The following is a 13,987-nucleotide window of genomic DNA, read 5'->3' as shown; positions in this document are numbered from 1 at the left end:
TGAAAAACAGCCCCACCCTTCTTGAACTAGTTACCTTTCATTCCTTCTGGATCATTCAGGCTTTAGCCAGAGAAATAGAACCAGAAGAAGACATGCAGAGTGGGGCAAAAATAGGTTTATATTTGTTCTGATGGAAAAGAATACAATAATTAATAAATCATAATATAAGAATAAACTGTGTTCTAGGTACTCACAGCCATAAAGCAACCATGTATATTAAGAGGTTTATCACCAGAAATTGGCTTATGCAATTATGGGATCTGGCTGGGCAAGGAAGAGTGGGAACTTAGCACAGGCTGAACTACAGCCCACAGGCAGAACTTCTTAATCTGGAAAAGCTCATCTCTTTTCTTAAGGCCTTTCAACAGATTGAATCAGTCCACCAGATTATCGAGGATAATCATCCTTTCTTAAAGGTCAACTGATTATGGAGTTTGAGCACACCTACAAAATACCTTCACAGCAACACCTACATTAGTGTTTGAATAACTGGAGGATGTGCCCTAGCCAAGTTGACAGTGACCATCACACCTCCCAACAACCATAATCTCTCCTTCTCCAGATAAATTTACTCGACCAAAGTGCATCATCTGCAGTGCAGACTCCACACCTGTGCATATGAGGACTCTGGATGGTCCTCCCTCTTCCTGACCATCCACCTTATGCACCCCATCCTCCGGTGTGGTCCACCTATCTTATAAAACTCCAAAGAGTGTCTGGTTCCTGCTATTCTTCTTGATATTTGGGATGTCTCAAATTATCAGTAACCTTTGTTCCCCTGTCTCTTCCTTGAGACTACTAATCCCTCCAACACAGAGGAGAGGAGACTGTGGAGGAACATAGCGATGGTAAGCTTGTTATTAATAGACAACTCAGAGAGGTAGGCTCTTTGGTACTCATCTTTATGCATTCCGAGGACCATCTGCACTAACAAATCAGGCCAGAGAAAGAAGTATTTTCTCCTCAATTACTCAAGTTTCAAAGAGAAACTTTTAAGATTACAAAGACTATAAAATTAAGAACTGCATTTTTTTTTCATAGCTCTAATATGCTACTCAACTATCATCCAAATCTATGTTTGTCAGAGACAAGTGGTGGGGCTTTAAATTCCAGATGCTTAGACACAATCTTTTTTTTTTAATCAATCTTTATTGTTCATATTATTACAAAGGTTCCTCATTTCTTCCCCCCTCCACCAGTTTCCCACCCCACCCTCCGCCCCCTCCCCATCCCTTATTGTCCTCATCCATAGGTGCACAGTTTATGTTCAGTCTCTTCCTCCCTCCCTTTCCTCGATAGTAAATCCCTTTTCAGATAGTAAATCAGTTACTTAGCATTTTCTCATATCAATAATACCTCCACATGCCCAATGATACACTTCACACAAAAGACATTTCCAAATAGGCTTAGACACAATCTTGACAAAGTTCTAGCTCCCCCTCCTGCTCACTCCTCTAGAAATGTCTTTGTCTTTCATCCTGAATGGACCCTTTCTTTTACAAATACTTTGGAACTGCTTAGGAAAATAATTTTATTTGTGGGTATCTTTGGTTCCCTACTAACCAATATTTACCGAGCACTTACCATATATGCCAAGCACTACCCCAATTGTTCTAAACAGCAAGCATATAAGGTAGGTACTTTTATTACCTCTAATTTAAAAATAAAGGAATAGGCTTAGCAGGTTAGAAAACTGGGACTCAGGTTCCACTTTCTCTTAGAGAATGGGTTTCAAATTGGGTAGGTCACTCAACCTGGAGGACAATAATGCCCATCTCAGTGCATAGTTTTTAGGATCAACTAAGATCAAGTAAGTGAAAGTGGCTTGACTGAGCTAGGCACACAGGGCATTAGCGGACTTAAGGGACAAGCACAGGAAGAATAGAATTTCTATGCTGCTGGGCAATTGTACTTACTCTGACTCCTTGCTCATTGTAAAGTTCCAGAGGTCACATCACAGAACTAATCAAAGCTGATGCCTACCCTGCCTTCTCTGGATAAAACTGAAGAAAGAAAATATCACATTTTTCTCACATATGATATGGTCTGCCTATATCAGAATCATCTGGGGAAAAGTGAGAAGAAGACTTCTGGGCCCACCACCATCTTCACACCACTCACAGATGTGTGGAAATTGGTTTTGGACAAACTCCAGTAATGCATACATATTCCTGAACTTAAGAGCAACTGTAGCCTGGTTGGTGTGGCTCAGTGATTGTCGACCTATGAACCAGGAAGTCACCTATTCGATTCCCAGTCAGGAGTATGATTGGGTTGCCAGTTTGATCCCCAGTGGGAGGTGTGCAGGAGGCAGCTAATCAATAATTCTCTCTCATCATTGATCCTTCTATTTCTCTTTCCCTCTCTCTTCCCCTCTGAAATAAATAAAAAAATATTTTTTAAAAAGCAACTTTTTATATTTCAAATAGGTATGTAAAGCCCATCTTTTATTTAAAAAAAGATGCATATAAATAAATATGCATGCACATATGTATAAATTATCTTTTATGAAAAAGTATGCAAAGTGCCCATTTACATGTATTTTTCACCAAAGAAAACCAGAACTATTGGACACAATTTATTTTTCATGATTTATGTGGCAGAAGCAGAAACAGTAGTTCCCTTTATAAATAAGTTTAAGCAAATCATACGACAAGAAATTATAAATAGATAGGCTTAAACGTCATTCCCAACTGAAAATCACGTTGGGGGCTTGTAAAAATTCACATATCTGGGCCCCAATGTAGACTGACTCAGAATGCCTAATGACCAAATCCAGGTGATTATATGCTGAAATTTTTCTATAGGTGATTCTAACAATTCCCTGGTTAAGAACCACTGACAATCATTTGAATCAGCACCATGAGATACTTTTCCCATTTCCAAGATATTGATCTGTTTGTTTCTCTGTAGAACAAAGTTCTCAAAAAAGTAAATGGTTAATGTGGTTCACATACTTGTAGACCCCTCTTGTTAATACTATATTATCATAGTTTTCAGGATTTGTCCTTTAATTTATGCTATGAAGAGCCAAAGGAAGCCAACATTCAGATGTTCAGTGGAGAACTATCAAGTGCACACACACACACACACCCATAAGAGGTAGCTCTTCAGCCATCATTTTTTTTCTCACCATTTCTTAATTTTTGAAGTCTTTGGTCTCCTTATTCTATGCTCATCTTCAAGGGCTTTAATTAGCTGCTCCAAGTACCTCCTCTCCTCGTTGATGACATGAAAGTTAAGTGACTTGCACAAGATCTCTCCGCTAAATAGTGGTAGAGCCAGGACTTGAAGCTGTCTCTGACTTAAGACCAACATCCCACCCCCCACACCAGTACTTGTTGTCTCCTCTGAACTTCGGTGGGATACTCTGTTATCTCCAGCCTCAAGCAGGGCTGGCTTCCTGGGCTTATGACCTGTGCAAGCACACAGGGCTTAGCTCTTAGCAAGGCCATATACTGATTTCCTGTTCTAGTGTTGAATTCTTTACTTTCTTTTAACAAGATCCCTGCATTTTCATTTTGCACTGGGCCTGCAAATTATGCAGCCAACCTTGCCTACAATAACAGGAGCTGCTCCTGGCCTTTGAGACAGGGTTAACTTAGAGAAAGGATAGAGTGCAGTTCAGTTTTCAGAGTCTCAGCCTCAGCTCTGACCACCAAGGTAACTACATTTCTGTTTAACTTAATATCTGCTAATAAAAATGGTGGCTAACTAGAGCACATTAAAAAAATCTTCTCTCCTTCACATTCGATCATTTTCTCAAAATTAATACATATATTAACATATAAATTATCATCTATTTGTACTTTGCAGTTTTACAAACAATTCACATTTTGAAAAACGCTTTCAGACAAGATCATGCATGTTCAAGGTATAAAAACCCTTTTAAACAAATTTTGGACAAATTTTTACTGTTTATCTTGAGCTCATGATGATAGCATAATTTTCATTTGTTTGGTTATGTTTAGTGATCTTATGTGACATAGCCAGATGATCCATCATGTTTTTCAAGTCTTGTTTTTGTTTTGTTTTTAAGATGAATGTATTTATTGTCTTACTTTATTTTTAACTATTAAATGACATGTAATATTATATTAGTTCGAAGAACACAAAATAGCGATTCAACGTTTTATACCTTACAAAATTATCATCACAATAAAACTACTAACCATCAAGTCTAATAACCAGTTACTCATATACATAGTCATTAGGAGCGAGTCTTGGTTTTAATTTAACATCAATTGGAAGCAACTGCTTTTGTTTTGTTTTGTTTTGTTTTAAAAATTCCCCTTTATGATTCAGAAAAGACAACATTTAAAAAAAATAAATGACAGCCGAGACCGGTTTGGCTCAATGACAGCCGAGAGCGTCGGCTTAGGGACTGAAAGGTCCCGGGTTCAATTCTGGTCAAGGGCATGTAGTACCTTGGTTGTGGGCATATCCCCAGTAGGGGGTGTGCAAGAGGCAGCTGATCGATGACTCTCTCTCATCGATGTTTCTAACTCTCTATCTCTCTCCCTTCCTCTCTGTACAAAATCAATAAAATATATTTAAAAAAAATAAAATAAAAAAATAAATGACTAATGCATTTTATTTCCATTCCAAATTACTTTAGAGCTGAAGAATACCTTACAAATCTCAATATTAAATGTCCTTTTTCCCCCTGTAAGAATAAAAATTGTGATTTGCTCAACAAATCACGTCAAGTTCAGAGCACACAGGAAGTTCCCCCGGGGCTAACGATCCAATCTACGTCACCAGGTTGGCACACCTGTAAGTTTGCCAACACGTTAGAGTGATAGTCACTAAATATTACTGCAGAGTTTAAACTATTACACTAGAAATTGAAGTATAATATGATATTAAGTCTTTGAATGAAAATAAAAGCCCCTCTGCTATTTTCTCTGTAAAGATTATAGGAATCACTATTATATCAGATATAAATGTTTATCAAGAATATTACTTTTAGAGACATTATATGAAGGTCACACAAAATACATCACATATATCTTATAAAAAACCCCACTATATTAAAATCCTTAATAACATCATCATTGTGAGATGGGACTGCCCTTTGCCATGTAAAACTTTTCTTATAAAGATGATACAAATGTAGAACATGTGATTTGATCACAGTGTATCTAAATTATAGGCATAATTATGAAACCTGTAATAGGACTACCAGCATTCAGTGGACATGCCCAATTCATTTCCTGAATCACTGCCCTCATTTCCCTGTGTCATTCTTACTCATGAAAGTGTGTATCTTACTATACTGTGAGCCTCTTAAGGACAGACTTATGTGTTTGCTCTTCATCTTTTCATATTCAACATCTAACACACTCCCTAGCACACAGTGGCAAATAAATGAGTAAAGACATGAATGAATGAATGAATATCTTATGGAATTTCTGTATTTTCACACGTTTATTACAGTGAAAGAGTGGTTATATAATCTCAACGAAGGCAAGAAAAACCTGTTATACTTTAAAAACAAGTAGCCTACTATGCCTTGCACAGTGTTAATGATGCAGCAAAAGCAATTCAATGACTAATGAGTCAGGAGAAGCATACATTTACCCACTTACTTGCAAGCAAGCCGACTCCACTTGCGAGGGATCCGACCCAAGCTGTTTTTCCTTTCCCTTCTCCAAAGGCATCCAGCCACTCTAGGTACAAGACTCCGACCGCTATCGGGGATCCATAGCACAGAAACTGGGTAAAGAAGGAGACCAGCACGATCACCCAGCCCCATCCGCCATCAGGTGACTTCTTCATGTCCATTGTAAGGTGAGATCAGGAGGTATGGCTTAAACAAAAACAGAAAAGAAAGGCATATTTAGAGTGAGGTGAAGCACAGTATTTTGGATTAAAAATATCTTCTAAATTGAAACATAAAAGACGTTTTTGGAAAATACACGTAAAAAAGCATAAAATACCACAGGCATATAAAGTGAACCTTACATTTTTTAAATTTATGATTTAAACAAGTCATACATACATGTGGCACCATTTTTTTTATTATTATAAAAAGGCACAGAGTTAAAAGTATCCTTCTCAATTTTATCTTCATTCACCACATTTCTAGCCTCACAAATAACTGATTGGGGTTTCCTGTTACACTTTGAGTTCCCTGGGAGCCGATTCCTAGCAAGAATAGGTTTATTTGGGGTGTTGTCTTCCTATGAAAAGGATTGGCAGTGGGAGGAGGTGAACTGCCCTGGGGCATGAAGGAAGGGAATTTCTAAAACTGGGATGACCCTTTAGAATTGCCCAACTTGGGAATTGGTCCACGTTGGTCATTGTCTGGACAAGGAACACTCAGGAAAGGGGCAAGCATGACCTTAGGTGAGCTGGCACTCCAAAGAGGCAATCAGTCCCCATACGGGTTGTCTGCCGAAGGCCATCTGCCAGCAGCCCTCTCAGCTGCCGAGGAATCTTTCATTCTTGAAAGGAGACTGGAGGGGAACCAGCAGCACAATGTTCACCACCTTCCAAGCAAATCGCCTTAGAGTTCCCTCTTTTTGACAAAAAGTAGAATACTGTACTTTGCGTTCCATACCTTGTTTTAGTCACTTAACACCCTTAGAGATTTTTCCCTAGTATGTATGTGTGTGTGTGTATATCTATAGATATACACACACACACACACATATATACACTCTCCAGTACACACACACACACACACACACACACACACACACACACACAGACGAGGCTCAGCACACAAATCATGTGTGGGTAGGATACCTAGGCGTAGCCTGTGATCAGGGCCATTTTCTGCCCATTTGCCAGTCCCTAGTGCCGCCCCACTGGTTCCCCTGTTCGCCATCCACTGATCCTTCAGAGCCTACAAACCAGGGGGGGGGACCAAGAAGTCTGCCTTCTACCTGCTCACCAGTCCCAATCCCACCCTGCCATCACCCACCAGGGTCCCCATTGGTCATGCTGTGATTGGAGCCTGCGGGCTTGGGAGGATGAACCAAGAGGTGGTCAATGCACCTCATAGTGACTGGTCGAGCAGTCTTCTGATCGTTATGGCCACTGGGCTTTTATTCTTCATACACAGACACACAAATATAGTTTATTTATACCCACACACATAATATATCATTATATGATATATACTTATTTACTTATTGAAGAAGCAAAAAAATCACATGGTTCAAAAATGAAAAAAATATCAAAGGTATACAATCTTCGTCTACTATTTCCTGCCTAACTCCTATATCTTCCATGGATAACCAATGCTTTTTGTTTCTTTTCTAAGTATATACATAAGTAACTAAAATATAGATTTCCTCTATTATTCTACACAAAATAGCATCTACATACATTTGTAGGTATATATTTTTTAATCAGAATTTTTTTTTCCACTTGACAAATATCTTGAAGACCTTCATATCAATGCATAGTGAACTTCCTTATTCTTTTCTTTCTGCTGCATTGTGTTTCAGTACAGGGTTTTCTCTGAACTCTTTAACCAGTCTCCTATGGCTAACAATGAAAAACAAAGCTGCAATAAATAACGTTATATACACACACACACACACACACACACACACACAGACACACACACACACACACACACACACACACACACGTAACTTTTTGCATATATGCATATCTGTTAGTTAAAATTCCAAAGAAATTGCTGAGTCAAAGGGTATGTACATTTGTAATTTAGCATTACAAATGCTACAAGTTGGCTTCAAGTGATTGAATCACTTTATATCACCTCCAGCACTTTGGGGTGTGTTGTGAAAATTTTGGACTTTTGTCAATTTGTTGGCTTTAAAGGAGTATGTCATTATAGCTTTAATGTGCATTTGTTAGCATTCTCTGAATGTTGTGTGAAATGCCATTTGTAATTCCTACCTAATTCTTGTGTATTTATGGGTTTATTTCTGGATTTTTCTGTTCTATTCCATTGATCTATCTATTCATTTACCATTACCAGATTCATTTAATTGGCAATTTAAATATATTTTAAGTTTTAGTGGGGTTAAGTTCCTCCTCTCTCTCTCTCCATCATTGCAAAACTTTTCAGTATTTTCTCAGCTCTTCTTGTTTATTTACTTTTTAATATAAATTTCTGAATCTGACTCTAAAATAATCTGATGATGTTTTCATGGGGACTAAAGTTAATTTACATATTGATTTAAGGAAAATTAATTATTTTTATTGAAAGGGCAGGGCGGGGCGAGGATGAGCTCCCAACTCGGGCGGAGTTATCCCTAGCCCTCAAAACCCCTGCACTGGGAGAAATTCTCTCTCTTCCGCCATGCTGCCGGCATGAGTGGGAGGAGCACGTGCTAGCATGGTGAAGGCTCTTTTGCTTATTGCATCGGACTCGGCTCCCTGGTGGTCCTTGGGGATCACGAAGTCTGGGCATATCATTTATAATGTTGAGTCTAGCTAAGAACATGGTGTCAATTTCCATGTATTCAAATCTACTTTTGTTTAAAGTTTTCCCCAACTTTTTTTATTTTTAGATATTTTATCCTTTTTGCTAACATTATAATTGGGGTTATTTCTTTGATTTATCTGTTGATGTTTGCATGGTTTGCTAACATTATAATTGGGGTTATTTCTTTGATTTATCTGTTGATGTTTGCATGGTAATTTTGAATCCCACTACCTTACCTGCATTTTGGATGATTCTTTTAGCTATGTATATACAACACATAATAAAATACAGTTATATATTCATCTACAAACCGATAGTTTTACCTCCTTATTTTGAACTTTTATAGTACTGATTTCCTTCTTTTGTCTTTGCATTGAACAGGACACTCAAAATAATGTTAAATAATAAGAGTATAGATCTTTGTCTAGTTTCTAACTTTAGTGAAAATGCCCTCAAATGTCAAGGAGCAGCCTCTGAGGCTAAGATAGGTTTATTCAACAAGTTATATGAGCATTCATTTTTTCTATATTTGAGTGTTATAAAGAATGCTTACGCTGAAACCGATTTGGCTCAGTGGATAGAGGGTCAGCCTGCCGGCTGAAAGGTCCCAAATTCAATTCTGGTCAAGGACACGTGCCTTGGTTGCGGGCACATCCCCAGTGGGGGGGTGGGGGGGGGTGCAAGAGGCAGCTGATCAATGTTTCTCTGCCATCGATGTTTCTTACTCTCTATCCCTCTCTCTTCTTCTCTTTAAAAAATCAATAAAATATATTTTTTTAAAAAGATGCTCGCTACACTTTACCAAAGGCATTTCCAGTACCCAAGGAGATGATTATGATTTTCTCCTTATAACTTTTAATGTAATAATACCTGTATTTTCTATTATTAGGCTATCCTTGAATTGTTAGGTTAAATCTTTCTTGTTTAATGCACTATTTTGATTATATCAACCTACTTAGGGGAATTTTAGAATTCAGAAGTAAGATTTATCTATTTTTTTTAATTTTTACTAAGTTTTGGTATCAAAATAATATACATATATATATTATTATTTTTTTTTAATTTAAAGATTCTTCTTTTTTCTAAGTTCTGAAATAATATATGTGGCCATGCATTTGGAAGTCCAAAGCCTGACCTCCCTGCTCCCACTTAATCTATACCTCCTGTGTCTCTTCACCATGCCAGGTTTATAGTCAAAGTCAACAGTCTCTTTTGCTCAAAGATTTTGCTAAGCCATTGCCTGGCTGTGGTTTCATCAGATAATAGGTAAAGGCATTAGGAAATCAATCATCCATTCATTCACATCCTTAATTAGATGGTGAGACATTTAGCTACCTTAACAGAGTCATAGTTACACCCAACAATTTTCCTACGCTTCAGTAAATATTTTTACTTTGACATTTAGAACACTGTGCAAAAATCATGTCCCCACCTGCCATCGACCTTTGCATAAATAACTTGACTATTTAGTAACTGCATATTCAATATTTTAATATTTCAATATCTAATAACTAAAAACTAAAAGATGTTACAATATGTGCATCTAATATCCAGTTTCTCAGATCACACAATTGTGTTAGCAGACAGAATACTCCAAATATCAAAATCCTTTGAAGTAATCATATATGCCCCTTCATCAGAAGTTTACTCCCTCCAGTGCTTACTCTATTATAAAAGTAAACAATATAATTCTGGTCTTCTCATGAATTTAATACTTTGCAATTTTTGTTCAGAATCTCTTTGAAAGAGAAGAGTCTTAATCCCCTAAACTAGATAATGTATGATAGCAATAACCAAACATCTAATGAGACTAAAAGGTTATGTTAAAAAAAATGCATTTGAAATTCTTCTTCATTTAAATCTTCAAATTATGGAACATTAGGAAAAGCACATAGGCAAAAACAACAGAATCATGAAAAAGCCAATGTTTTCTGGAGGAGGGAAAGTGGAAGGGTGGGGTGGAGTATCCTCCCTCCCAGGTTTAGGACCTTAGACAGAAAGGCCTCTATCACCCAATACCTTTTCCTTGCCTTGCCTTGCCTGGGCTGACATTTCAACACATAGGACAAGAAGTCAGAAAAATTCTTCTCACAGCAAATAGTCCGGAGAGCAAACCTTTGAAGTACAAAGCTCTCGTGCGTACCAACTCTGACTAGAAAGACAAGTTTTTATGAAGTGTTGGCTAACAGCTTCTGACATTTACTTGTTTCATAGTTTGAGATACATGTATCAATAGAGCGTGGTGGAAAATACCATTCTGTGATTTATTGTTTTCTGTCAGGATTACATAATGTCTTTCTCCTGTAGTTTTCTCTATTCCTTAGATATCTCTCACTTGCTACTTCTCTGAGATTCTGTATTCTGTAAGGCGATTTTACAAACAGGCTGGTTTTCATTTCCTCCCTTCTGTAATGGCGCCCCTCTTCCTTTGGGGGATTTGGGTCTTCCTTATGCTAAACAGTTGGTGGGACTATTCATCAAGGCTCCTTGACCTTGACCTGTAGTGTGGTACCTGACCCAAGCAAGGCCAGTAGGATCTCTCTCCTAGGACCCTGAATCTTGAAAGAAAGGATATAAATAACGAAAGAAAAATATTTAGAGTTTACTGATCCCAATAGTAGTGTAATGAAGAGGCCTTCTGTCAGTTCCTTCTACCTTGACTCCCTAGGATTATGCAAGCCTGGTTGCTCCAGTCTTCCATTTCATTCTATGAGCTGACTCAGCAAATTATTTTGTTAATGTAGCTGGTGTTCATCTCTTTTATGTGCAACAGAATTCTGTAACTACCAATTTGTACTTCTTAATACCATCACCTTCTTCACCCATGCTCCCAGCACCCCTTCCATCGAACCACCATCAAAATGTTCTATTAGCTTTGAATCTGTTCATGTTCTGCCTGTTCATTTATTTGGTTTTTAGATTTAATTGTTGTTATGTATTCATTATCATTTTATTGTTCATATTTTATTTTCTTCTCCTTCTTAAAGAAGACCCTTTAACATTTCATGTAATGCTGGTTTGGTGGTAATAAAATCTTTTAGATTTTTTAAAAATAATAATAATAAAAATAAATAAATTGTGAATAAGCAGTAATTTCAAGTTGATAATATTACCCACACATACCCCACTTGGTCCCAAAAAGTTAACTTTGGCCAAAAGTTAAACTTTTGAGTAGAGTCTTATAACCACAAAATATGAAAAAAATAGATATGTCATATTTTTGTCCTAAATATCATCTTATTAGCTCCCCTTCTTCATATCTTTATGATCCAATGTGATAAAATTGCCTTTCTGGCATTCTTTTAAATAAAAACTCTAAGCTAACAAAATTTTTATAATATTTGCAGAAATGCATTATAAAAGTAAAGTTTATTCAAAAGGTGTTTTGATCACTTATAATTTAAATTATATTGCACTAGATACTGAGGGAAATCAGAAGAGATGTAAGACATGTCCAGTCCTTGCCCCTCATGGAGACTATAACTCAGTTAGAAAGGGACAATATGTGCATAAGAGAGTATATAATTGTGTGTCAAAAAGGTGGATTAATATTAAATGTTTAGGAATCAAATGGAAATGCAAGTAATCAAGAGCAGGAGTGGAGGCCTCCTGGAGTAGGTCAGTTGTAAAGAACAATGAAGAGACTCATGAAAGGGTGGCTCTGGCAAGTGCAACAGCATGAACCTGGGTGTGGAATCAGGATAACCTGACAGGTTTGGTGGGAAATGAAGAGGGTAGGTTCCCCAGGGCGCCCAGAGGAAAAAAGGAACAGGAAGATGGCATGCTCAATTGAAACTTAAGAAGAAAGTGTCTCAAGAAGCCTGTGTCTATAACTCCCAAATAGAATTCCCAGTTATATAATAAAGTCTAGCATTAATAATCCATTTATATTATCTAAATGGTGGATTTTCTCTTAAACAAAAATAACAAGATAGGTAAGTACCAGAAGGTATTTTTTTTCTTAGAGTAGTGTTCCATGAGTATGTTCAAAATTTGGAGCCCTTATTCATATAACTGGATGAAAATATGCTTCTAAGAAACACATAATCGCCATCGTATATTCTAGTACACTCTGAGAATGTGGAATCTTTTCACCAGAGTGTTAACAAACCTGGACTCTGCATGACAAGGCATCTTATAAAACTCAAAACTAGAAACTATTTTGAGAGAGCATTGTAATTTGGGGGCAGTTTAATCACACTACAGGGTTTGACGGGATATCACAAAATGTTAACTTAGAATTTAAGTGTATTTCTTATCCTTAACTTAATAATTAAAAATATTCCACATATTGTAAACCTCCACTGGAGAAAAGAGGAGAGCATAAAATAAAAATAACCATAATAAGAAAATATTAGTCAATAAAATTTGATTATGGCTAGTATAAAAGATAGCTTATCTTTTAGAGCTAGAATTTGTTGTTAAAGGGAAAGGAGAATTAGGTGACTGACCTTCCTTCAGTTACATTTATACCCCTCTTCCTATATGGAAGGCTCTAAACCATGTGCCAGGATGTGGAGAGCTGACACCTTCAGACATCCTGGTAGAGATGAATTGGTTGCTTGAGCGGTGGGAATAGGGAATGACTTTAAAGGGCACACAGTTTCTTTTTGGGGTAATAAACATGTTTTAAAATTATGTTTAAATGTTTTAAAAGTAGAGTGTGGTACAGTTTATATGACTCTTGGATCAAATCCACCGAACTGTACACATTAAATGGGTGAATTTTATGGTATGTGATTTATAGCTCAACAAAGCTGTTAAAATGAAACACATTCAAAACTACTGAAAATTATAGTTTGATTCTGACTCCAATAGAAGAAACAAGTTTCATAAACAAAAAGGCATACCTGTTCTGCCAGAAGCAGTTCCTATATTGGCACTGCTCTCTCCCTACAGTGAACTTTGATCCTCCAAACATCCAGCATTTGTTTCTGCCACTGCCCTTTGGGTAACTAAAGATTAAAGAGTCTTGGAAATTCTTGATTTATAAATGTGTCAGTAACTAGTTTCTATATAGCTCTCTGGTGTGAATAACTAGCAACTACTCTTTAGAAAGTGGCTTTCAAGTTACCAGATACCTTATGGTTATTAAAGTAATTGCTAACATTTACATTGATAAAAAAAATTCTTTGGCAGTTCATATAAAAACCATTCCTGTGGGCATATGAAGAAACATGAAGGCAAGGGATTCTTTGGGAGTTTAATAAAACATAGGTAAACAAACATACTAAATATATACTGAAGCTCACAATTCAAATATAAGTTAATGAAATATCCTTTAATGAAGACAAGTGTAAGAGAGGTAGCTAAGATGTTAAGGTGTGGGTATGTCTACACATCATAAAAGGAGAATCTAAGCAATGAAAACAAAACATAATTTCAGAGTTTCTAATGTAAACACCAGTGACCTATGGCTGCTTTATGTACACATAGAAGAAGGATGTAAAGAAAATTATATGAAGCTAGTTAACAATATTTTCAATTGCTTTATAGCTTCCCTTTACTCCTTAGTTTTACCATAACGCTGGGGAAGAAAGGAAGAAGGAAATTTTTCTAGTACCTGGTTCTAGA

At 36.9% G+C, this 13,987-nt stretch overlaps 1 protein-coding gene across 7 annotated transcripts in view; it reads right to left on the bottom strand.

Moving 5' to 3' along the window:
• Positions 1-5,833, bottom strand: part of SLC16A9 (solute carrier family 16 member 9) — a 47,201-nt gene extending 41,368 nt beyond the window's left edge. For 6 of the 7 annotated variants that reach the window (XR_006741679.1, XR_006741678.1, XR_006741682.1 and 3 more), the window contains exon 1: positions 5,592-5,833. Coding sequence is in view for 2 of the 7 variants with exons in the window: in XM_036438420.2 (XP_036294313.1) it covers positions 5,592-5,787 (196 nt within the window). In the remaining 5 variants the exon portion in view is untranslated. The remainder of the gene's footprint in view (positions 1-5,591) is intronic. The other variant, XM_045581855.1, reaches the window with a different exon arrangement.
• Positions 5,834-13,987: the final 8,154 nt, after the last annotated feature.

The sequence above is a fragment of the Pipistrellus kuhlii genome, unplaced genomic scaffold (genome assembly GCF_014108245.1).
Source record: "Pipistrellus kuhlii isolate mPipKuh1 unplaced genomic scaffold, mPipKuh1.p scaffold_m20_p_15, whole genome shotgun sequence".
NCBI lineage: Eukaryota > Metazoa > Chordata > Mammalia > Chiroptera > Vespertilionidae > Pipistrellus > Pipistrellus kuhlii.
The sequence above is the reverse complement of the archived record's forward strand: the minus strand, read 5'-3'. Positions and strand labels throughout refer to the sequence as shown.